Below are 26507 nucleotides of genomic sequence, written 5' to 3'. Positions count from 1 at the left end.
GCGCTCTCCGTCCGGGGGCAGCCGGAGCCGCCGCGGATCCGAGCCGCGGGACGAGAGCTTGAGCCGGGTAACGACCTCCGAAGACGCGGCCCCGGTTTCCCTTTCTTTGCTCCGCCTGGCGCCCTTGGAAACGGCCGCCTGCCGGCCTGCCCTCTCTCCTGAAACGGAGCCTCCGCTGCCCCTTCGGGAGACGCCCCCCTCGCCCGGCTAGATCTGTGTAGATTCTGTAAACACAGCCTTGGCGCTGTAAGGGTCCCCGCCGCCTCCCCCCAAACTCGCCCTTTTGGCCAATGGTCAGGGGGGGCAAGATAACGCTACGGTTGCGTGACCTGCGTTTGTGCAGGTGATCCTTCAAAGAGGCGCTAGAGGTGTACCACCAGCCAGAAGAACAGCATGGACTATTCAACCGTATATGTAGTATGAATGTCAGGAAACCGCATGAACCGGAATCTTTATAGTAGTTCTTAACTCTTAGATAAGAAAATATTTGCCCCTGTTGTAAGAGCTTTCGTGGCTAGGGATGAGGTGACCTGCCTATGGAAAGCTTTACAGATACTTTCATATAGGTGCCCTACCCAAATGTTAACGGTACCTGCAAGGCTACAATGGCCTTTTTTGTTTAGATTAAGATGATTAAAAACAGAGACAGGAATAAAGTAATTTAGCAGTATTGCACCTGAGGCAAGGATGTGTGTGTCCATGAAACCGGTGGCATTCAGTTTAGGATGAATTTGCAGACTTGTTTTGCTATATGGTTGGCACTTAATACATTATAAACTGCTAGAACTTTGGTTAGTTGGCACTAGTTGTACCTGTCCAACCAATATTTTTCACTGTTGCTACCAGCACCCTGAGATTGTAGTTGCTACTTTAACTGCTTATGAGGACCTCAGTATTTGGAAGCAGGGAGTTGAGTTTTTCATTCCTCGATATTTTCCCCCTTCTAAAACAGTAAAGCTCCCTCTACCCCTGCAAAAAAAAAAAAAAAGAACAAAAAACCCCACATCCAAAACATATTTTTTGAGCCAGGCAGTTTGGGATTTAAGGTTTTTAGAACCTTCCCCCCTTATATATTTATGTATAATTAAGCATTGGCACTTCTTCCACACAAGCTTGCTACTGTGATGGCAAGAGCCACATTTATATTGTTGAAGATTTGGTTTGTAGAAATTTGTCTATTATAAAGTTGCACAGCATTTGGAACGCAGGAAGCCATACTACATTGAGATTTGTCTCTTTTGCTCAGATGAATTGGTGTTGGTACTTGGTTGTTAATTTATCATTTTTAAATTAAAAAAAATATTTTCTGAACTCAGTAGTTTCTGTATCCTGGTTTCTTATAGATAGTCTTGCTTACATGTTATTCAATGTGTTCAGTTCTGGGATTTTCAGTTCTTATTATCTTAAGATGATGAAAACATAAGATAATAAAATAATAAGGTTTATTTTACAAGAAATTCTGCATCATGTTGCTTTTCCAGTTAGAAGTTCTTTGAACAATACTGTCATTCTTTGCCAGGTGCATAATAATAAGAACAAAGGTTCATTTAGTCAAATACACTATTTTCCCCAGTGGCCAGATGCATGCCAACTGGATACCCAGAAGCAGGGCAGGAAGGCAGTAGGAGTTCCCTGCTGCTACACCCCAGCAGTGGGTTTTTAATAGCATGTTGCATCTGTTTGCATGTTGCTCTGATCCTATGTTCAGCTTTTCTGATGCAGTGGTTAGAGTATTGGACTAGCATACCCACTCACCTGGAAGCTTGCTGAGTGACCTTGCTCTCTCTCAGCTTAACCTGCCTTGCACAGCAGTGGTTGTGACGATAGAATGGAGGAGAGGAAAATGATGATGTAAGCTCTCTCCTATGTATTTTTCTTATTTCTTTTTACAGCCATCTTTGACAATCATACATCTTGCGATGATGAATTCCACAATGATGTGCTTCTTGAAATATATTTTTGGTTTATCCTGCCCCTGCAACCAATCAATTTCATTCTGCATTCTTAGTTATTGGCATGATATAATAATAAACATTTACCATGTTCTCTCTTAGTTGAGTCTCTCTTTGGAAGTTAGGATTTTTGTCCCAGAGGGCATGGTTTTAAACTTACATTTGTGTTGGCTGCACTCAGACATGATGACAAAACTGCCCATGATGGGAGCATGAATGTAGCTTCTTGTGCTCACATACTTTCCTTCTCCTCTTGTGCACTTAATAGCACAAGGAAGTGGCTGGGGAGCACTGGATCAAGCTGGTTCTTTGTGTATCCAGGCACCTGAGAAAACGGGGGGGGGGGTTCCTCCCAGAGGTTAGGATTCTAAACTTTGATTTAATCTCAGTTTGTGGTGAACAAAGAAACCTGTAGAGCAAGCCTGTAGTACTGTTGGGTTGCTTTGAATGAGATTTATCATACACAACAAATATAATTTATTTTACAGTTATGCAGAGACACTGAATATTCTAAAAACAATATTTTGTAAGATGGGATTACTTTTTTCTCTTGTTGCAGAGACGCTCTCCAGGCCGGCGCTCTCGCTCTCCAGGTCGACGCTCTCCAAGTCGGCACTCTGAATCATCAGTAGAACAGAGCTTGCGGATCACAGTTGGCAATGACCACTATGGCATTGACACCCCAGAACAAAGGAGACTGTCTGATAGACTAGGCTCACCAGTTGATAGCCTAAGTGATGTGGAAAGGTGGGGTTCTCTAACAATCCGTCTTTCAGAATTACTTCTTGGTCCTCATCTAGTGGTGGTAGTAGAAAGTGCTGCCAGGTCGCAGGCGACTTATGGCAACCCCATAGAGTTTTCAAGGCAAGAGATGTTGAGAGGTGGTTTGCCATTGCCTTCCTCTGCATAACAACCCTAGACTTCCTTGGTGGTATCCCATCCAAGTACTAACCAGGGCAGACCCTGCTTAACTTCCGAGATAAGAGATGAATTTAGCCTGGGCCATCCAGGTTATATAAATAACCATAGGTTTTGCTGTGGGAGTGAAAATGCTGTGCTTTATTGGACTTGGGCTATATTTCCAGAATCCTGACTCCAGATTTTTAGCTGTCTTCCATTTTGGGTTCAAACTGATACCCCAGATAGACATTTATCAAGTATATATTTTATCTTAAGAAATTAAAATTCCCGGTTGAGAAGGATGATAACACAAGTACAGTAATAAAAAAGTTGGAAGCCTTTTACTGTAGAAAAAGGCTATCAGAGGTGTCAAACCCATTTGTCATGAGGGCCAGATCTGACATAAATGTCAGTTTGTATCTCACTTGGCAAAATCTCAGATTAAAAGACATCTGTTCGGTTTTTATTGTGGATATTATTGCTGTTTTTGCTTCAATTGGAGTACTGTCTCTGAAGTGTCCTATCTGTGACTTGTTTTGCACAGCCATACATTTTGTGCTGTTCTGATTTGTAGCAAGCTTAATTTAACCTATATCTTAAAAGTAAACCCAGAAAATATTTTGCAAAACAGGATTAAACTGCAGAGTACAAAACAAGCTTCAGATAACGCAGAAGGTAGCAGCTTGTAATAAATCCCTAAATCTCCCTTTTGCAGCCAGTGATCTCTTACTAGAATCTGAACTTCATTTAAAAACAATTCATTGGATTGGAGTAATAAATTTGAATAATAAATGTAAAATTTCTCTTGCACTTCTCAGTACCAGACTGGGTAAGTCTCTTATGCAGAAATGTGTGTTCAGAAGCCATATTGGCAGCACAGTACTCTAAGTATTTCAGTCAGTTGTGAAGAATAGTTTCTTTCTTCGAGTTTGTCCGAACAATCAGATATCACATAAACAGCTAATGTAAAATGTTTTATTTTTATCTTTGGGTTGTAGAAAATATAGTTTAGAGTCAGCTAGCTCAGTATAATGTGTAAGCCCTCATACAAGCAAGGTTGACAAGTGGCAAAAATAAACTTTCTGAGATTCCAAGGAGTGTGGCTAAGCATTTCAGTGAGAAGGGAGCTGTTAGAAACCAGGCAAATAGTCAAAATGTGCAGTGAGGAAGTAGAAATGCTGAGACCTGGTTCTACACACCTTACTCCATCCATATATAGAACATTTAGCATGAATTGAGGGCTGCATGTGTGTGTTCATGGTGAGAAGGTCCTACCTAGACATCTTGTCTGTCTTTTGTGCCCTGGGTGAATCACAGGAGCAGGAACTTCTCACATATGACATGATGTGCATAATCACACTAATTTATTTATTTATTTATTAGATTTTTATCCCGCCGAAGCGGCTCAGGGCGGCTTACAACAATTAAAAACAGTAAAAATCCATACAGTACATCTAAAAACAATCAATAACACCAATATAAATTATTAACAGTGAAATTACAATGAGAGCAGTACAGTTTTCACATGGCGGCCACCCATATAAAGTGCTAGAATGATTGATCTGGGCTGTTAAACGCTTGGCGGAACAGCTCAGTCTTTACCGCTCTGCGGAATTGGTGGAGATCCCGCAGAGCGCGGATGTCAGTTGGGAGCTGATTCCACCATACTGGTGCAGCTGGGGAAAGCGCCCTGGTTCTTGTAGCTGTTAACTTGGCGTCCCTAGGGCCAGGGGGGACTAAACGTTTCTGCAGCTCAGATCTCAGTGCTCTTGGGGGAACAACGGGGAAAGGTGGTCCCGCAGGTAGACAGGCCCCAGACCATAAAGGGCTTTAAAGGTCATAACCAGCACCTTGAAGCGTATCTGGAACGCTATTGGCAGCCAGTGCAGTGTCCTCAGCACAGGTTGGATGTGCTCCCTCCCCGGGAGACCCATTAACAACCTGGCCGCGGTGTTCTGCACCAGCTGCAGCTTCCGAAGTTGCCCCAAGGGCAGCCCCATGTAGAGAGCATTGCAGTAATCCAACCTCGAGGTGACCATAGCATGGATCACAGATGCCAGATCGTTGCGTTCGAGGAAGGGGACCAACTACCTAATCAGCCTAAACATATGGAGGTTGCTTTTGCTCCTCACTGGGGCATGCAAAGTGGGAAATATGATGACATTAAGTGGAGTATTCCTTGAGCTAGTATAGTGATAGGATTTAAGGACAGCTGTTGAAGATTTTGAAAAATACATTTGACCAGTGATATTGCACATGTGCCCCTTGTGTACAAAAGCTGGTAGGAGTTGGATGAAAAATTCAAAATTCAATTCTGCTTTCCCTTGCTGAGCCCTTTTTTAATTTTTAACTACAGTAGCACTGTGTTGAATTCTCCCTCTCATTTTATCTCCAGTGGATGCTGATCTCAAAAGCAAGTATTTAGAGGATGTGGAACCAAAACCATTTGTTTTGAAAAATATTCTCAGTGCTTGTTTGAAACAAGAATAGGAAACACCTTTTTGCAAATGTCCTGTTTGTTGACCAAAGTTTACCATCTCTTTAGTACTTGGGTATATGCACAGGTGCAGTAAATCAATTTAAGATTTAGATCATTCAGACATTTTGTTTTTGTGATCCCTTTTTATCAGTGTTTTGTCTGCAGATCTGCTTAGATGGAAGCAGATTTCTGTTTGTTGGAATGTAAATGCACATGAGAAACCTATATTTAAGAGCAGATTGAATAATATGTACTTGGTAGCATTACTGTATGTTTTCTCCTTGAATTCTGCAGTGGTTTACTTTCACAGCAAGGGCTGTATCTGACTATCTGCATTCAGTACAGTATGTCTAGAAGAAGCAGATCACATGGTGGTTATTTCACTATCCAAAACAATTCCCCCCCCCCCTCAAGGGAATTGTTTCTACAGAGAAAGCACCTCCACTTACTTTCTTTTGCTGATACTTTCATTTCTTGCTTAGAAATATAAAATGAGAAGTGAGAAGGAGACAGGAAATGCAACAATACTAGGTTAAATTTAAGGGCAGGGTAGACATACCTTTATAGGCTTGTTTAAAAAGTTGTTGAAGTTGCTCTGACGCTAATTATAATACTGTTGTAAAAGAATTTTAATATACAACACTTCTAATTGATAATCTGATCTTGAGATCCCATTTCAGCTGTAGCAGTACAAAGCGTGGTACAAGCTGCTATAGGTAGCTGAACCAAAGACCTGTGTTAATGCAATGGGCCATAGCCAATGTTCCCTCTAAGCTATGGAGCCCTGTGAGCAAAAATTCTACTTTGTAAGCTGTGAGCAGGAGATTTGGCTGCTGCATGAATTAGTTGTTCTGGAGCCCTCCTTCCTGAGCTAAGACACAAATGTGTGAGCCAGAGGCTAAAAAACTGTGAGCTAGCTCACAATAACTCAGCTTAGAGGGAACACTGGCCATAGCCATGCAGTTGAACCCCACTTACTGTTTTCCCTCACAGCTTCTTGTGGTTAAAAAAAGATGAATAATAGTGCCAAATTTGGAGACTTTTCACTGGCTGTTTAGGTGCCACTTGAAGAACTGTTATGTCCAGTCTTTCTGCATCGTCTACAGGCCCCTTCCCAAATGCTGCCCCCAAAGCTGCTTTTGGTGATCAGGGGACCCTCAGGAACAAACTGGCGTTCAATTGTCCATTATCCACAAAAGTCACAGAAGTGCCTGATCCTGATCTTTTGTGTACATTATAAAAATAATTGGAAGAAGTTTGAATCTAAATAGGAGTGGGTGTGCATTTATAATGCCAGCACGTAGGTGGAGTGTGATAATGTAAATGTTACATTTTTGTAGTTATATGATCCTGTCCAATGGGCTCATCAGGGACTTCTGTGTGAAAGCATTGTTCATGTAAGATGCTTGAGTGTGTCTGACATTATGAATGGGAGGGAAGTAGTGCTGAGAGCATCCATTTGGACTTTTGGACTTTGAGGCCTTATAAAAAGGTTTTCTCGTTTCAAATGGTTAATAGTGCTTAGTAAAAAGTCTATATTTTGGTGCAATTTTAGAATTTTGGATGTTGGATCTGTGCTGACTGTTAAGTGCTTCTTGCAGGCCACGTACCCTTATGTGCTCCAAGAATTTACTCTTGGATTTTGCAGCTTATTCACCAAAGTGTCCTGTGCCAATGAATAATGTGTTTCTGAGGATGGGCGGGTGGATTATTGCTTAGTATGCAAAATCCCCATAACCAGCCATGTTGGGTTCAAAGCAAGAAGTATGGCTGAGTTTTGGATAGTCGGCAGGTTATTTTATGGTAGCCTGAGCTCCCAAGTTTCTGACTTTGTTTTAACCTGTCTCTCTCATCAGGGATGACCTGGCTGAAGGTCCAATATTTAGCAGAGGCCTTTCACGTCCTCAAAGCCTTGAGCAATATTCCTCTCATGAGGACAGTCCTCCTAGTCCTTACACTATGAGACACGATGAGGACTATCGCAGTAGGGAAGTTTTTCTTCACCAATCACCCTATAGCATGAACTATGACCATCTGCCGGATATATCAAGAGAACCCGACAGGGATGGTGAATTATTTAGGAAGTCATATCAATCAGAGGAGAGAGGGAGAGAGTCAAAGCGCCTTCGATATGACAGAGAGGACAGACTGCTTGCTGTGAACGTGGAGCATCAGAGTTTCTTGCCAGGAACACGGAATTACCGTAAAAGAAGTCTCAGTAGAAGCCCAAGCCCAGCAGATGAAGACTTCAGGGAGCTTGAAAGTGCTAGGAGAAAAAGAGAAGAGGAGGAGCTGAGCAGAAGCCCTAGTCAAGATCTTCCTGGCAGTGGCTATGTGATTCCTGGCTTGACTAAACCTGTGCAGTCCTCTGAACCTCGTTACCTTTATAGACCAGATGAAGCACCAGCAATGCCCAAAAAATCAATCCTGAAGAAACGAGTGGATGATTCTTCTGTGCAGGTTTGACCCATCTCCTCTCCACTGCATGTTAAACTGTCAGTCACACTTTGCTGCTTCTTATCTAATCTTTAGTAGTAGTAATCAATTACTCTGCTTTTTGTCCTTTTTCTTTATGATGGAACAAGTACCCTCAAAGTACTATTTCATCCAGGCTTCGCTTTGTTGTAGAACTGGTTTAGTGTGGGTCATTGTCTAATTAGCATCTTGGTTCCCACTTGATTTGGAATTTACCTTGGAGCAAAACAAATCCGATTTTTCCTGCTGGACCCATGTGTAGTTCAGCTTATGCAACATGTCACTTCAAGCATGCTAATTCTCACATGTCAAGGTGTTAGAAAAGCTTAGCACATTACTAAATCTGGGTGGCAGACTTTGTGTTTTTCAAGTTGATACTTTCTGTAGGATGACCACTGTTTATGTTGGCGCTGGATCTCTGGATTTAATGCTTGGTTGAAATGAAAATGAAAGCTATGGTTTACTGGTACATGAATGAGCCTGGGGAGAGGAGGAATCCTCTGGCCCATGTGCTCTTTCTTCCTTCTGCATGTGGTGTGATAGTTATACTTACTTTCATCTAAGTCAAACCATTGTTTGTCATTATATTCAAATCTCAGGCTGTTGTTCTTGCTTGTCCCAGAGCTGTTTCCACAGACTGAATTTTCCCCAGGTAGAACATGCCCCCACGTTTGAGGGAGCTTCCACAAGAGATGCACTTTCTGAACATGAGGTGTGGAGCTCTTGGGACTTTTCCATTTAAGCTGGAACAAGGAGGAAACATGTAGATGCCATCCCCATGCACCGCTATCCTGCTTGCTGCCGCTTCCACAGTGGAGAATCTTTTCCCATCCCTGTGTGGAAACAGCTCAGGGTTTCAAACTGTGGTGCAATCCTAATCTATACAGGAAACTGCAAGCCACAGCTTGTAGTTCAGATATAATGGCTGTCACAAAACCCCCTCCCCCATTTTCTTCCCTTGCTGTGGGCTGACTGAAGGTGAACGAGAGGCTTTGGCTTATGGTGTTTTCTAGCTTCACAAAAGCTAGGTGTAGGAACCTAACCCTTTGGTACTCTGCCAGCAAACAGAGTCCTTCTTTGTCCCCCCACCCTTCCTTTCCCCTAGTGCTCTGGTCTGCTAGAAGTTGGTTTGTGTAGAAGAGCAAAGACATATGGACAGAATTCTCCCTCTCATTCTCCTCCCATCCCTCAGTCAGCTCCACTCCTTCAATGCCTGGCCAGATCCTGGCGTTCTGCACTGTAGGCAACATCAGGGGATGTAAAAGCAGCCACTTCACACCAAAGGATCTTTAAGCATAAATCCAAACGTAAGTGAAGTACAGATGAATGAGGAATAATCAGAAGATACGTTGCAGACAGGTAGAAAGTAACCAAAAGTGAATAACTAGCTAAACTTTACTTGTAGAGTGAGCTCTCAGCATTCCTCTCCTAGGAATGGCTGCAGGAATAGAATTAAGTACTTGAACACAGACTGACTTCCTTGGTGCATTGTGTCAGACGAGGCTAACAATTTTATCCCTTTTTCTGCAGTCTGGGATTGCCTTTTTGGAACTAGTCATACTTTGGGGGACAGGCTAAAAGCTTCCTCCTAAGCCTGCTTTGGCCAGTCACCCCCAATGTTTGGATAATTGCTTTTAGTGCTCCAAGATGGGAAATTAGAATCAATCCATCTTGGCTCCCTGGGCAACTTTACTCAGTGGTGAGATTTGAGCCCCAGACTCCCTTCAGTTTCTAGCTGATGTGTCAACGTGTCCTTGTCCCTTTTTTTCCTGGGAGTAACTTAAAGCTTTTTATTGCCCAGTTTGGTGTAGTGATTAAGTGCGTGGACTCTACTCTGGGAGAACCAGGTTTGATTCCCCACTCCTTCACTTGCTGGATGACCTTGGGCAAGCCATAGTTCTGGCACAGCTGTTCTTGAAAAAGAGCAGTTTCTGTCAGAGCTCTCTCAGCCCCACCTAATTCACAGGGTGTCTGTTGTGGGGAGGGGAAGGGAAAGGCATTTGTAAGCCGCTCTTGAGATTCCCTTCGGTAATGAAGGGCAGGGTATAAATCCAATCCCCTACTCCCCACTCCCCCCGCCACTGCCTCCTCCTCCTCCTCCTCCTTCTGTTTCTCACAAGGTATATTTCCTTGTCTTGTTACATGTCTGCCAAAGAAGGTCGTGCCTCAGTCACAAAGCTGCAAACTGTGCATGTTGAACTACACAGAAACAGACACAATTTCTGCTAAGACCATGAACTGGTGTCTATAACTTTCTTTATGCAGTTCTAAGAGCTACAGCTTTGCAGAATGCTTGCTTTTGAACATTTTAGTGCAAAAATTGTGTGTGCATGCTTCGGGAGGAAGGGTTTGTCATCCCCCCCCCCCATTCTTGCTTGGATCAGTGCAGCACTTTGATGGGCAGAAGGGCTTTGCCATAGAATATGACTTTCTCAACTCCATTGCAGCTTGAAGCTCCCCCTGCAGCTGCTTCTGCCCCTAGGAAAAACATTTCAGGGAGCATTTTGGGTGGGAGCAGAGGAAGCTATGCGTTTTCATAGCTGTTGTGTTCAGTGTCTTTGCTGCCATTTGCTGTTTTTGCCCACATTGCATCATCTCATATACTATATCATAGAATGTATATATTGTGGCACTAAATAGTTGGCTATGCAGAGATGTCACTGAGAGTAGACAGCCCTCACATTGCTCTCCCTCTGAAAGAGAGAGAGGAATAGGGGAGGCATGGATGTTGTCAAGGTAACTAACAATTCCCCTTCATTTTCTTCCTGATTCCTGCTAATTTTCTAAAATGATGGCTGTAATTCCTTAATATTAAAGTGTTGCCTTTTATGTGGACCGAATGTTTGTTAGCCTCCATATGCAATGTAGAAAGAAATGACTTTTTTTCTTCTTTTTTTAGCCTGAAGCGTTTTCTAGCAGTTCTGGCTCTGTCAAAGAACTCCCTCTTCATTCACATCCTCCTCCTTTGCCCCAGCGTAGCAGCACTACTCCTTTTTCATCTGAAGTGGAAAATTTCCTCAGACGTTTCAACAAAAATGCGGTTGCAGAGTCTGCAAACAAGGACTCTCAAGCCAGTGTCCATGACTGGACACCGATTTCTGGCCTACAGCAAAATGCTTTCCCCTCTGAACAGAATCTTGGGAGTTTTTTGCGACAAAAGGACTATCAGGAGTCTGCAGCGTGGTCTGCAGACCGGCAAGGTGACTTCCTACTTCCTCATGAAAGGGCCAGCCAGGATGGGAGTGGCTTTTCACGCATTCTGGGAATGATGGCAGATTCTACTAGTGCCCAAGAGAAGAGAAGGCGCAGCTTTCCTGATATTGATGATGAAGAGAAATTTCTTTATGGTGATGATGAGGATGACTCTAACATCAACTCACCTTCTACTGAAACCCTAACAGTGAGTGGGAAAGAACCTGTAAGCCAGAAACCAAGTTCCCCATCTCCTCCTACTCAGTCTGTAAAACCAGACACTTCGGAAGGGTCCGGAGTAGAGTATGAGAAGATCCATGATTTACTCAAAACTATTGGTCTTGACATTGGGGTGGCTGAAATTGGCAAGCTGGCTGCCCGAACACAGGAACGGCTCCATGGGAAAAAAACATCGCGTTCTCCTGATCGTCGTTCAGCAGGTTCTTGTAAACCAGACTCTAGGGAGATGCGCCGCAGTCGAAGCAATACCCATTCTCCAGAATCAAACCAGAAGTGCTCTTTGTCACCTTCTGGTTCTTTTTCTTCATCTAAAGAGCTGTCCTCTGTTTCAGAATTGGAGCACTCTAAATGCAAAACACAAGGGCATAATAATTCTTCTGGCACGCCAGAGCGGTCTGTTCCCCCAGTATCTCTAATCCCATCTGCACCACCTTTTCTTCCTAATTTACCTCCTACTCCCAACCCTATGTCCCAATATTCAGTATCACGCTTTTCTCCATTCACTGCAACTCAGCTGCCCCAAAACTATCCAACCCCCACAATGGCCCCTCCTGGCTATGATGCTTATGGACACTATATGGCATATGCAGCGACTGGCTGGCCCATGTATGCTCCTTCTCAGCAGTCTGATCCTGCAATTCAAGACGTACATGGGCTTGTCTCGCTGACAGTGCCCCCAAATCCTACACGGCCGAACCTCAGAGTTATTGAGACAGTTTCCACAGGCAAGGGGACTCCTGAAATCAAGAGAGATGAGTCTGTGCTTGTGCAAATTCCCACCACTCCTACTTATTCCAGATTACTCCCTCATCTATCTCAGTCTTCTCTCAGAGGTCCTACGGAAAGAATGTCTGATGAAAAAAATCGGGCTTCTCAGAAGCAAAAGGTGAGTTTCTTTAATTTGGATTGATATTTGCTGGAAACACTAAATCTAGTAGTGCAATTGGAAGGGACAGGAGTGCTGAATATCTGTGTGTATTTTTCAATTTAAATCACTTCCCCCCTGTTCTGAGAAATCAGCCTGTTTTGTTTGCATCAGTGTTATTGCTGGTGAGTTGTGGATAACTGGTTTGTCTGCTTATATGTGTACTTCTGAGTACCTGTTGCACATCATTTCCTCAGCTCACATTAATACACACCACTAGCGGAAAAATTCATGGTTTAGGATTGTGTTCCGTGATGTAGAATTGCACTATGAATACAGGCATTCATAATTTTCTATGTTCATCTGTATTTTGCATTAGACAATGGCTTGGATCAAAGTCCCCCTTTGGTGAAGTCACATCTGCATGTTCAAGTGGGGCAGTTTTCACCAATTCCTCCTTCCCACTGTGAAGGGTGCCTCATTGCACTCTACTCTGTTCCAAAAGTTCCCTGACTTGTTGGATTTTAGTAGAAAAGGCAGGGGGAGGAGGAAAGATATATGAGCAGAGCTGGTCCTTTGGATCCAACCTCTAGTTTTTTGGAATATGATGCACCTCTTATGACAGGCTGTTTTGCTCTTTTTGGAGTAATGTGGAATAAATTTATGAACAGATTTCAAAGGGCATGATATTTAAACTTTGCAGAAAGCTTTATTTTTCTTGTTTGTGTCAAACAGCATTTAGGTACAAAATGAAGCAGGTCACAATCTTGTAAGATATACTAAACTAGTGAAGCTTAGTTTGAGAGGCATATATTTCATTTCCTTTATATATTCTGTTGCATGCCTGTGCATTTCTTCAGGAATGAAGAGAAACATTTAATACATGAAGTGGTAAAATTCTAGATGTATTGGAAAAATCAGAAACCGAGTTCACACTAAAGAATGCTTAAAATAATTTTCTTATGTTATAGTAGATTATGGCCAGAATTCATTACAGAATTGTGGTCCCTTAAACCTGTTGGTTTCAGTGGTCTTAGGTGTGTTTTAATTCTGTAATGGATTATGGTTTGCCTCTGAATAGATGCCTTTCCTTTTTTTGATTATAAAATATTTCAGGATTCTATATAGTTTATAACAGTTCCAGGGGAAGATCATTTAACATTGAAGGACTTCTTATACTTCTGTTTTAATTGAAAAATCAACACAGATACAGCACAGAAGAAATTAGTTGCTTTCTTGGATCAGAAATTACATCAAATAAGAGCCCAAGCAATGATTATTGGGGTGACTGGGAGAAGATACCTTGGGAATCGGAACAGTGGCTTTTACAGAGTTGCATTAGCTGTGGTCAGTGAAGAGGGTGTTTTAATATCTTTTTCTTCACACACTTTTTAGGTAATAGAGGAAAGAGAGAAACTGAAGGTTGAACAGGAATCACGACAGAAGAAACTGCACTACCTGAGGACTGAGTTGGATAGACTTTCTAAACAGCAAGGTACTGCCTTTTTCTCATTGTTTCCTTTTTTTGCCTGGGATGTTCTCTAGTGGAGATATTAGGTATTGCATAATCTGCTGGATGGAGTGGGATTATTTTTACGCCCTTCCTGTCCTGGACATTCCAGGATAGTATTCTAAACAGTGACTTAAAAAGGATAGTTCCTACACAAATGTGCTACCAGTTCTTTAGTCAGTGACACACACACAGCTTCTGGTATTTGGCACTGGCAAAAGGGTATCTTTAATAATTAACATGATTTTCTTGTGCTTCCTACTCTGCCCTGTTGTCTGGCTCAGGGGAGATGTTACGGAAGAAACGTAGGGAGAAGGACGGCCATAAAGACCCCCTGCTAGTGGAAGTAAATCGACTACAGGAGAACATTGTGAAGGAAATCACTCAGCTGCAGATAATGACTGAAACAGCGGAGAAGAAACAGTCTGAGCTTGACAAGGTAGCTCAGATCCTTGGGATTAACATTTTTGAGAAATCCCGGAAACCATCTGCAGAAAGTAAAGATTCCACAGAGAAAAACAAGTCAGAGACTACAAGAAGTCAGGAGAAAACTTCCAGCTCAAACAAGGTAAAATTCTAGGTATCGGTGTTAACAGATGATCTCGCTGTAGAATAAAGGGTCTTCTACTGCCACCACTTCTTAGCATAATTAAACCCTATATTTCATTCCTGTCAGCTGTGCTTTATAGGCACAGATCATTGTGGGAGCACTTTGTTCTTTAAAGGAGTTCTCTGTGTTTTAAGGGATGACTGATCTTGGAATCATTTGTTTGAATTCTATGGTACCATTTCAAAGCAAATTTGTAGATTAGATGTCAAGTAGTTTCTAAGGGACTATGAGTGACTCACTTAGAATTTTGTACCGAGTTTGTATTTTTTTGTATGACTTTTTTGTGTGGTTCAGTTTTGGAAATGTCTTACATAAGATGAATAGTAGAAATTACTGAAAACTGGACACCCATAATATAAACTTTGGAATTTTTGTCCCTCCTTCCAAAGAAAGTACATAATAATATAAATCTGTGTTATCGGTGAAGTGTAGAATGTGATATATTCCAGTCTTGTTGTTTTGTTTGTCTTCTGTGTCTCATACAATACTATAATATCCTTTTCACTTGGAATTCTCTGCTTTAGAATGTAGGTGTTGAATTTTCATATGCACCTGCAAAGACCTGCAAGTCTAGGATTATTTCACTTTCCAGTAAATAGGGAAAAAAATAAAGAGAAGGAGTTGTGGCATTTTCTGGTTTGATGGGAAGATTTTGGTGTAAAATGAGACAAACTTCTTATGTCATTTGTTACTGATCCTAGCGTGTGGTGCTATGCTGTCTACAGACTCAAAGAAAACATAAAACTACAGAGAAAAGTGCAGCGGTGATCTGTATTGCTGAAAACTAAAAAGCTAAGAGAGCAGCAGTATGCTCACATGTTGTCATATAAATGGTCTGTTATGTTACTGTTAGCTAGTGCTTCCTTAAAGTGAGAGATTATGAAAAAAAGGCTGGAGGTGTGACGTTTTTAATATTACCTAGAAGACTTTTATCCTAAGTCATGGTTTCTTAAACCATAGCAAATTTAGGAAGATGGTTTAGCTGGTGGAATTTACAATCCTTTAATTATGGCCTCAGAAAACCTAACAGAAAAGTAGAGGAAGGGATGGGCTTGTCGTGGCATTCTTTGCAGTTCTCAAAGAAGGAATCCCAAAGGCATGTACACCTACAGCATAAATAAACATAGAGGTTATTTTCACCTGCGACTGGCTTTCGAGCAAAGGAACCTTTACCTTTCAGCACTGTTGGCACAGAGCTCCATGGTATATCAACTGATATATGTGGTACTTGCATCAGTGTCTGTTGACCTAGTCAAATCTTTATCATGGCTTGGAAGAGGCTGAAGAGCACTGAATGATTTGTGAGACTGTAGGGAAGCTCACCTTCAACAATGAAAACGCTTCTAAGGGGATGTGTTCTGCTGCAGGTTACTTGCACCATACACTTGAAACCTTTACAGAACCATAAATGCAAACAATATAACACAGTCTTGTTTCTTAGATATGCAAAATGTAAAGTTCTAGCCTATTTAGCCATATTTCTAATAATTAAAGATTTGGTACTTGATTCTTCAGCCACATGCTTTCTTCTGGTGCAGTTTGGACCCCAACATATTTCACTTTTGTCAGGACAAAAGCCATTCTGTGCCATTTACATAATCATTAAACAGTGGGTTCTTTTAAATACATCTTTTAAACATATTCTCTGAGAATTTTTCACACTATTGCAAAGTTATGGGAACTCTACATATTCCTAGTGCAATGGTTGAAGTTACCTAGTGCATGCACTCACATGCATACATATACACTCTTACTTTCATGTACTCCAAGAGATGTACATTTCATGCATTACTTGCCTATCCGCCATCTAGCCAACGTACCTGAGCCTGAATGGAAGCTCTTTCCTGCTGTCTGAACAACATCTGAATCGGCAGTGCTAGCTCACTGAAATGGAATTATCCTGGGCATTGGCAAGCAGGTGATATATAGTTACATATATATTTGGTGTGGTCTCTCCTAGAGGCTGGTTCTGAGGCACTGATTGTCATTCTGTGTCTTAGAAATGTTTCCTTTTGTTCAATTTAGGATTCAAAACCAACTATTGACAAGCCCAGGGGTAGGAGTCCCAAGCCTACAGAATCATGTTCACAGACATCCAAACAGCAATTCCAGTTGGGCAATATTTATGACTATTATGACACAGGAAACCATTGGTGCAAGGATTGCAATACCATCTGTGGGACCATGTTTGATTTCTTCACACACATGCATAATAAGAAGCATAGGCAGGTATGTGTCCAGCCATCAATTTCCCATTAAGCAGTTTTTATTTACTGTTTAAAGTTGTAAACTGTACTTTAGAGGAGGCAAAGAACACTGTGCCGGTTGAGTTTTAATGCACAGAGTTGTAAAGTTTGGACTGTTGATCATCCAATGAACTTGTTTACTTATTTATTAATTAAAGCATTTTTATCTAGCTTGTTGAATGGGAATGTTGGGGTTTTTTGCTTCTGATCTTTTGATGTGATCCATACCTTACTGCTTCATTACTTCATGTCTGGCCAACTATTTCTTTATTACAACTTCATTTTTGTATAGCGCTGTGAGAGGCAGTGTGCTGCCTTGCTTTGTACATTCAGTGGCAGAGATATGTTGCAGCAAAAACAAAGCAGAGTCTTTTGGCACTATATTATTGAGCAATACTAGTTTTTAAAGTAATATAAGAACATAAGAAGAGCCTGCTGAATCAGACCAGTGGTCCATCTAGTACAGCGTCCTGTTTGACACTGTAGCCAACCAGTTATTCTGGAGGGCCAACAACAGGGCATAGAGGCTGCGGCTCTTCCCTGCTGCTGGTATTCAGAGGGCGGAATATGGAGGGCTCCCTTCAGTCACCACGGCTAGTAACCATGGATGGTACCAAAAGATTCTGGTTTTGCTTGGTAAGTTGTTCGTGTTCTAAAAATATTTCCATTGGAATATATTGCAATGAGAATAGAAATAAAATACTTGTTTATATCCTTGCTCTGCTTTGGTTTCTCCATGTTCTGAGTGGCTTCAGAACATTGGCAGGAAAACTTAATGTTTTTAATTAATTAGTCTGTACATTTCTGTTACTCTTCAAATAGACCCTGGACCCATATAATAGACCATGGGCTTCCAAGACTCAGACTGAAACAAAGCAGGATCCCATGAAACGCATTGACAAAATACCTCTTCCTGCAAAAGGTATGTTGTTTAAACAGTCTTGTTTCTGTACTCCTGCTGCTGAATTGGGTAGGGATTGAAAAGCAGTCACTCATATTTAACTGCATGCAATGTTGTAATAACACTGGGCAGGAAACTAGAGTAGGCCTCCATATTAACAAACTATTGTTAACAATAATCAGTTTCAGTCTCAAGATTCTCAAATGAAATTCACAGCTAAATAGTTCAGTTTCTGTGGTATTATTTAGATCGTGTTGCTTTTTGCTATAAGCTGCAAAACCCTTTGTGCTGGGTTATAACTACCATGAGTGAAGGTATTCACGTGAATGGGATTTTCATGCTCCCCACTACTGCAGCCTAATGAGCCCCCAGAAATTTTGTGAACAGTGTGGTCAGCAAAGTGCAGATCTGCAGTGAGGAGCAGGGAATTGGCAAAAATCTCCACCAGCAGAAGTGTCATTGTGCTTGCGGAAGTACTGCTCCACTGATGCAAGAACATCTTTGTATCCCTTATCTCTTTTTGTGGTGATTAATTACCTTTTGGGGGCATTTCAGGTTCTGAATTTCTAATCCCAGTCACCGGCTATTACTGCCATCTTTGCCATGAATTTTTTGGTGACCAGATATCTGCAGAACAACATGTGAAAAGTCATCCACATAATGAGAAATATAAGGTCAGTATCCAGCCTATGAGCTCTCATACTTCAGAGTGTATCATAATCTTTTAAAGCTTATTTTAAAAGTATTTTCTATGGAAATACTTTAGTTGTATATAACTGGATTAATATTGCTGACATCAGCTGTATTATCATATTGGGATATTCTCAGTTTGTGTTACTGGAGATGTGACGGTCTGGGGAAAACCAACTTTTTCCCCTAATGATTTTATTGAATTGGAGAAATAGGAAATGTTGGGGAGCACTGGAAAAAACTCCTTTGAAACATTTTCTCTTTTGGCATGAGTGCAGTGTTCTTTAAAAACAAAATTTTACTCACACCAGACATGTAATATGGACATTTTTAACTGAGTAAACTACAGCAGTAAAGAATGGGGATGTTGATGTGTACTGATGACATATAAGACACTTAAGATCTTTTTGGATTTGCGTGCTTTGTATGCTCACAGCAGGAGTCTCCGATGTGGTGGCCTAGTGCCTACCAAGCATTTTTAGAAAGTGAGTGGGCCAGGCAGGGCTTTTGCCCAACAGGGCTTCTGACTGGCCAGTGGAGATCTAATTGCCTTGGCAGATTTTTTAAAAAGTTGCTTCAGCAGCACAAGGATCTTCACTATGTAACTGAAGGTATATACACAATTGAAAACAATAACAACAACAACATGTGCATTTTAAAAAGCATCCCGTTAAATAGATCTTTTGCCTGAAATGATGTAGGGATAGTATTAGTTATGACATTTTGTGGCTGACTTTGCCTCTCATGGCAGCCAGTTTGTGGTTGCACCCACCACCTGGTATCAGAATTCCAGATTTGCCTGCAGGCTCAAAAAGGTTGGGGACCCCTGGTCTACAGTATGTACTTCTCTATTTAGAAGGTGTTGCCATCTTCATAAGAGGTGGATATAGGGCCTTTGCTGCTTGTGCATTTTTATTATTTATTTATTTTATTAAAACATATCCCATCTTTTTCCATGGTTCAAGGCAGCCTACAGTACATAAAGAACCTAACTTCCTGTGGTGTCTTCTACAACTAAGATACATATGCACAAGTAGCAGTAGGGTACTGCAGTTTGCAACTGTCTCTGTGGCACAGGGTATGGTCACAACCTTCATTGTAGAAAACTAATGCTGCACACTTAAGGACACTTACTGGAGACTAGGTCCCATTGAACAGTGGGATTGATTTCTGAGTGTACACGCTTAGGGTAGCAGTGCACATCATGTATATTTTAAATCACATAAATACACCAAGTAGTATAATTGTATGTATTAATCACTATAAATTATGCATTTTATGATGTTAAAGTGGTAAAATAAGTTTAGGATAGATAAGAAAGTATTACACATGTTTCAGTTTTTCCCAACATTTCTATTTTTAAAAACCTACAAAAATGTGTTTTCCCTGTATCAGCATTTTTTGGGAGCTTTTACATCTTTAATTGAAACAACACATGATCTGAAATATGGGTTTTATTCCGGGGTTATAATGATTTCCTAGGGTTGATAATCTGAATCCTATGAAAAACATCCCTATTTCTTGAGAGGTAGAAATAATTGGGGGTGGGAAGAAACAGCCAGTCCTCTTCCACTAATACAGTTCCATATTAAGTAATAGTGCTGAGATTTTTCTTTCTCTTCTTTTCTCAGAAATATGTGGATGAGAATCCACTCTATGAAGAAAGGAGAAACCTGGACCGTCAAGCAGGATTGTCTGTGATTCAAGAAACAGAACGTAGACTGAAACGGAAACAGTGTGAAAAACATAAAGATGATAGAGATGAAAAGAATGCAAAAGTGGCGAGAAAAGAGGAATCAAACCCTACCAAAGAATTAGAAGAGAGTAATGAAAATGAGATTAGTAAAAGGAAAGAAGATTCTGATGGCAAGAAATTTGGAATAAAGCTTAAATTGAAGAAGGATGACAAAGAGGATGAGAAAAAGGAAGGGAAGAAAGAGGAATCCCAAAAGGACTCAAGACAGTCATCTTTTGGAAAGTTTAGCTGGAGGAAAACTGAAAAAGAGGATAAAAATCCAGGCAAAGATGTAGCTTCCCCTAAGGAGGAATGTATTGAGGAAGGCAAAGATAAAGAAAGCAAGTCTCAATCTGGAAAATCAAATGCAAAGCCTATTGCAATTAAGTTGTCTGGGAAAACTGTTATTCCACACACTAGCCCATGGACACCAGTTGTTTCAACTTCATCACAAGCAAAAATCCGGCCAAATTTACCAGTTCCTGTCATGGTTCTCAGGAAGTCTGCAAGTACAACAGTCAGCAAGCCAGCACCATTAAATACATTCTTGTCTATAAAATCTTCAGGTGCCACCACCAAGCCACTCCCTGTTGTAAAAGAGGGTAATCCAGAACTTGTTCTACCTCCAGATATTATTTCAAAAGCATTTGGGGGAGAAGTAGTCATTTTAAAGGGCTCCCAGGAGAATGTAAAGTTACCAGAACAGGCAGGGACTCAGGAACAAGAGGCTGAAAGTATGACACAGGCTGTGGAACAGACAAAGGCTCTAGACAATGTAAAGGCAAGTATGGAAAAGGTACAGGAGCAAGCAATGCTGGTGGCAAAGGCACAAGCAAAAGCACGAGAGCTTGCAAATATGGCAAAAGAGCAAGAGGTCGCAAGACTGCCAAAAATGCCAGAACAACCTCACGTTTTTGAGCGACCACATCGTCGCCCTCTGCTCCCACTGCCACCGCGACCACCACTGTCAATGTTACCACCACGGCCATCACCACTGCTGTTTCCACCTCCACCCATGCCACCACCAAAACAGACACCATTCATTCTGGCAGATGACATGGCTCCAGGTGTATCTGAGGATGATAAAAATATACTGGCAATGCCTATGTGCCCACATCCTTTACCTCCACCAACTTTTAAAGACCATGCTAAAAAAATGGAGAAAAAGAACACATGCCTGGCTGCAGGTAATGCTAAAGATCTTTATGATATTTTTTACAACAGTGGAAGAAGTCCAGCTGATAAGCCTGCAAGTTCTATAGTTTCAGATAAAGGAAAATTAAATCTGCTGGAGAAAGAGAGAAGTACAGACACCGTGGCAGATTCTAAACCAAATATCCATTCTTCCATACAAGAAACACTGCAGAATGTAGACAGTTCGTCTGATGTTAATAAAATCTCTGTATCTGCAGGAACCCCAGAAACTAAAGTGAAAGCAGAGAAGGTTTGGGCAGCTTCTGAAGAAAATTTTGAAATTGCAACTAGTGTTGAAAGGGAATCACAGGAATACTCTTTGCTAGATTTACAAAATAAACCAAAACATAAGGAAACAGCACAGTCTAATGATCGTCAGTCAAGTGCTTCTCTTTCCCTTCAGAATGAGGTAGAAATGGGAGCCGCTGCTTCATCAGAACTCAGTAACAAATCATCTGAGGTTGGGAGAGCAGAAATAACTGTACAGATGCTGAATAGAAGTGTTCTTCCTTCTGACGTAGTTAACGAGAAACCTGCAGAGATTGAGTCTGCAGAGTTAGCCATGCAGTCATCATCAGAAGAGAAAGCTCTTCTTTTGCAAGTTGTTAGCAAGAAACCAAAACAGTTTGAAACATCAGAATTCACCTTATCATTGCCCAAAACCACTCATCCTCTGGAAGAAGTTAACAAGAATGCATCAGAGCTACAGACAGCAGTGTTTATTTCGCCTGATAATGAATTAACCACATCACCAGAAGATAAAGCTCTTCCTTTGCAAGATGTTAGCAAAAAAGCTGCAGAGCTTGAGACTGCAGAGTTTACCCCCCCAGACAGCAATATGCCTCCCGTTCAGGAAGAGGTTAGCAGGAATTCATCAGAGCTTCAGACTGCAGTGTTTATGACTTCTGATAACGAAGCAGCCACACCATTGTCAGAAGATAAAGCTCTTTCTTTGCAAGTTGTTAGCAAGAAACCTGTAGAGCTTGAGACTGCAGAATTCACCATGGTGTTGCCAATAAGCAGTACTCCTCCTCTAGAAGAAGTTAGCCGGAATTCATCAGAGCTTCAGAGAACAGTGTTTATTTCGCCTGATAATGAATTAACCACATCATCGGAAGCTCTTCCTTTGCAAGATGTTAGCAAAAAACCTGTAGAGCTTGAGACTGCAGAGTTTACCCCCCCAGACAGCAATATGCCTCCCGTTCAGGAAGAGGTTAGCAGGAATTCATCAGAGCTTCAGACTGCAGTGTTTATGACTTCTGATAACGAAGCAGCCACACCATTGTCAGAAGATAAAGCTCTTTCTTTGCAAGTTGTTAGCAAGAAACCTGTAGAGCTTGAGACTGCAGAATTCACCATGGTGTTGCCAATAAGCAGTACTCCTCTGGAAAAAGTTAGCAGGAATTCATCAGAGCTTCAGAGAACAGTATTTATTTCTCCTGATAATGAATTAACCACATCATCAGAAGATAAAGCTCTTCCTTCGCAAGATTTTAGCAAGGAACCCATAGAGCTTAAAACTGCAGAGTTTACCATGGGCTCTCCAGAAAGCAGTATACCTCCTATTCAGGAAGAAGTTAGCAGGAATTCATCAGAGTTTCAGAAAGTGGTGTCTATATCTTCAACTAATGAATTAGCCACGTTGTCAGAAGATAAAGCTCTTTCTTTGCAAGATGTTAGCAAGAAACCCATAGAGCTTGAGACTGCAGAATTCACCATGATATTGCCAATAAGCAGTACTCCACTTCTGGAAGAAGTTAGCCGGAATTCATCAGAGCTTCAAAAAGTAGTGTCTATATCTTCAACTAATGAATTAGCCACATTGTCAGAAGATAAAGGTCATTTTTTGCAAGATGTTAGCAAGAAACCTGTAGAGTTTGAGACTGCAGAGTTCACCATGGTGTTGCCAATAAGCAGTACTCCTCTTCTGGAAGAAGTTAGCAAGAATTCATCTTTAACCAGTGAATTAGCCACATTGTCAGAAGATAAAGCTCTTTCTTTGCAAGATGTTAGCAAGAAACCTGTAGAGCTTGAGACTCAAGAGTTCACCATGACATTGCCAACAAGCAGTACTCCTCTTCTGGAAGAAATTAACAATTCATCAGGGCTTCAGACAGCAGTGTTTATGTCTTCTGATAATGAAGCAACCATACAGTTGTCAGAAGATAAAGCTCTTCTTTTGCAAGATGTGGGCAAGAAAATGACAGAGTTTGAGACTGCAGCGTTGGCTATGACATCAGAAAGAAGTTTTCCTCCATTTGAAATCATTAGCAAGAATGCTTCAGAGCTTCAGACAGCAGAGTTTAAATTTTCTGACAGTAAGGATTCAGTTGCACAGTTGTCAAGAGACAGTGTTCCTCCTTTAGACCATGTTAGCAAGAAGCCATCAGAGTTTGAAAAAATAGAACTAGCCATGCAGTTGCCAGAAAGTAATGGTGCTCCTTTAGAAGAAGTTAGCAACAATACATTACATCTTGAGACAGCTGCATTTAAAACTCTTGATAATAAAGAGTTAGCTACACCATTGTCAGAAAATGAGGCTGACCATAGTAAGGAAACCCCAGCAATGATAGATGTTGGCATGACAAGTGATGAGGACATCAGTCAGAAACCACCAGATCAGCAGAAAACGGAGATTCACTGTGAGATTGAGAGCAATTTGGAGATGGAAACAGATGTGTCTATTTTAGCTAAGAGAGATGTAGAGAGGAAACATGTAGACTTAGCTGGGTGTCAGTCTGAAATTAATCAGGGAGATCCAGAGTCTCAGTTACTAGAAATGCAAGTTGAAACCCACAAGGGAAAAGGGCCTATTCTGACAGAAGAGAGACAAATGAATGATAGTTCTGAACTGATGGTTTCTCCTTGGGTTTCAAACCTGTGTTCTCAGAGTCAGCTGGTTTGGGAGCCAGCAGACACATCAGAAGTAAATGAAGAAAATCCTCAAGTAGCTGCGGCAGGTCAGGATAGTTTTCGAGAATCACCAGTGGATTTTAAACTTGGAAATGAATCGGCATTCATTGAAGAAAGTCCTCAAGTTTCGGGAGCCCAGAATGTGGATCCAGAACTGAAAACTTTAAATAAAAGTGAATCAGACACTTTCCATACTAGCAGTAAGGAAGAGGGGTTGTTGGCTAACTCCCAACAAAAAGCTGATGAGGACTTTGATGTAGTCCCTGAATCAGGAGAAATGCCAGTTGAGTGCCTGGTTAATGTAGCAATGACAATTAGCACACGAAAGGAACACGAAACTAGCCAGCAGTCACTGAGTTATGAAACCCTCCAGGTACAGGGAACTGAAGATCTGGGCAGCATCCCTTCTTCAAATGATGAAGAACTTCGTTCTGGTGTAGAATGTATATATGTAAAAGATGATACACAAGGGCCTTCCAAATCTACTATGGAATTAGGTGGGGAGAAAGGTTCCATAACAAAAGAGAGCTTCAGCAGGGTTCAGCCAGTGACTGTCCAAGAGCCATTGGATGGTCTCCCAACAGAATTCAGTGTTGGGCATCTGGGAGAGGAAGCCCTTTCTTTCACAGGCATGAACACAGAGGTCTTAAATACCGCAGCAGCTGGTGACTTTGACTTGCACACAACTTACTCAGAACTTAGCTTTGATCAATCTGGAACCTTTACTCTGAATTTAAATGTGGAACATGAGAGAGATTCTCCAAAATCTAACGAAATAAAGCCTACTGATCCTTCCAGACTGAAGCCGCGTCTGGAGTTAGAAACCATTGATTTTAGTTTGGGGGATATTGATGTGGACCGTGAACACCTGGATATCCTGCCACCTGAAATTCTAAATGAGGATTCTGTCGAGAGCCCCAAATTAGAAACTATTGCACCAATTTCTTTAGAGTCCAGCAAAACTATTGAGTTGGGCATTAACCAGCCAGGGGTTGAACCAGAAGTGATTGATTTTGCTGCGCTAACCTCTGGTGAGCAAGATGATAAAATTTGTTCCTTGGTTTCTGATGTAGCTGACCCACACATGGTATCTTCTGTACCAAATGATGGCACTGCAGAAACAGACCTACCACTCTTCAAAATACAGTGCATGCTGCCAATTTCTGAAGTTGTTCTGAAAACAGGTAGTAAAAGCAGCACTTCTGATATGCTGTCACTGAGTTGTGGTGGCGAAAGTTTACAAAGCCAAGCAGCTGAGTGTATGGAACCCTGTCTTCCAAATCCAGAAGAAATATCTTTAGAAGTGGGGGGCTCAGGTGACAGTGAATTGTATGTCATCAAGAATGAGATGCACACACTTTCAAAGGAGTTAACAAAGACAGAAGAGGTAAAAAGTAATGATAGCATGTGTGGGGTTAACAGTAAATCGGCTTCAGCAGCAACCAAAAGCCCTGCCGAGGATCTGGTAAGTTCAGGCAAAATTTAATTTCAGTGCTTGAGCAGCTATTTCTTGAGTTTTGTAAATACTGTTTTAACATGTTGGACATTCTGCACCTCGCAGTAGATATTAGCTAAAGCGTAAAACTTCTTTTTTTGCCTCAGTAAGTAGATTGCATACTGTATTGGATTGTATAAATTGTTTTATTGTCAACATGTTACCATTTAGTTACTATTTCTTGCCACTGAAATTGAATTTCACATTTATAGTGTGTGTGTTTGGGCTCTGGTTCATTTGGGGTTTGCTTTTTTGCTGTTTTGTTTGTACTTTCCTTTGATTTTTAATGGTTTCTGATTTACACAGCTTCTGTAAGTAACATTCCAGTGCAACACTGACAAGCGCAAGGACAGCTGTTCGGCACTTGAGGGAAGTGGAGACTCTTGCTGATACATTTAAGCTGAAAGTTTCATTTTGAAATGTTATGCGTGTTTTGTTGCACAAAATGTATGAAGAGATTGTTCTTCATTTTTCCATGTCTTTTGACTTGTAATTACATTGTTGAATTGTTCTCTGTAACCAAGACTGTAATGCTATATTGTATAAAACCTTCTGTGGATTCCATCTCACTGAACAAAGGAGAAAAAAAATCTGCCGTCTTTTGGAGAAGAAAACTATTTGGTAAGGTTGTGGCCTGACAACTGGACTCTGAATATTGAGGTCACTTAAATGATTTGAAATCACATTTATTTTCTTTGTATTGTATACAGTAACTGTTTGTGTTAAATCATTTAGCAGTGCCCAACCCAGAAGAAATAGAAGAACTGAACTTTGGATTCACTTCATGTACCAGACATTACATGCCTGAATCATCCCCTGAGCCACAAAATACTGTTGTGTGAAGGTTTCCACTTATACAGCTTCTCAAGAGAAATGTAGTAAATGTTTGCTTGGATATATGAAAAGGGTTTTTATCTGTAAATCTAAAATAAACCTATGATGATCAAAGCCATTTAAATTTTTCCTGTGTTTTTCAATTCAGACACCTTTGTAGTCAGTTGTCTAATCCTAAAAGTGAGGATAGAAAATGCAGACCAATGATAAAATTGCCCTTCAGTTAACTTCCTATAAAATGAGTTTGTCACACCTCCATTCCCAACTGCTTCCAGT

At 41.2% G+C, this 26507-nt stretch overlaps 1 protein-coding gene across 1 annotated transcript; it reads left to right on the top strand.

Moving 5' to 3' along the window:
* Positions 1–10: 10 nt before the first annotated feature.
* Positions 11–25498, top strand: LOC107113458 (zinc finger protein 318-like; the record flags this gene model as incomplete). Its single annotated transcript, XM_015414786.1, has 10 exons — positions 11–67; positions 2512–2699; positions 7188–7791; positions 10706–12124; positions 13499–13598; positions 13898–14181; positions 16249–16452; positions 17292–17391; positions 17926–18044; positions 19692–25498. Coding segments are annotated over 10 exons (8772 nt in total), but the record flags the coding sequence as incomplete, so codon positions are not given.
* Between the last annotated feature and the right edge of the window lie 1009 nt (positions 25499–26507).

Source organism: Gekko japonicus, unplaced genomic scaffold, assembly GCF_001447785.1.
Source record: "Gekko japonicus isolate JY-2015 unplaced genomic scaffold, Gekko_japonicus_V1.1 scaffold1784, whole genome shotgun sequence".
In the NCBI taxonomy this organism is placed as follows: domain Eukaryota; kingdom Metazoa; phylum Chordata; class Lepidosauria; order Squamata; family Gekkonidae; genus Gekko; species Gekko japonicus.
The sequence above is the reverse complement of the archived record's forward strand: the minus strand, read 5'-3'. Positions and strand labels throughout refer to the sequence as shown.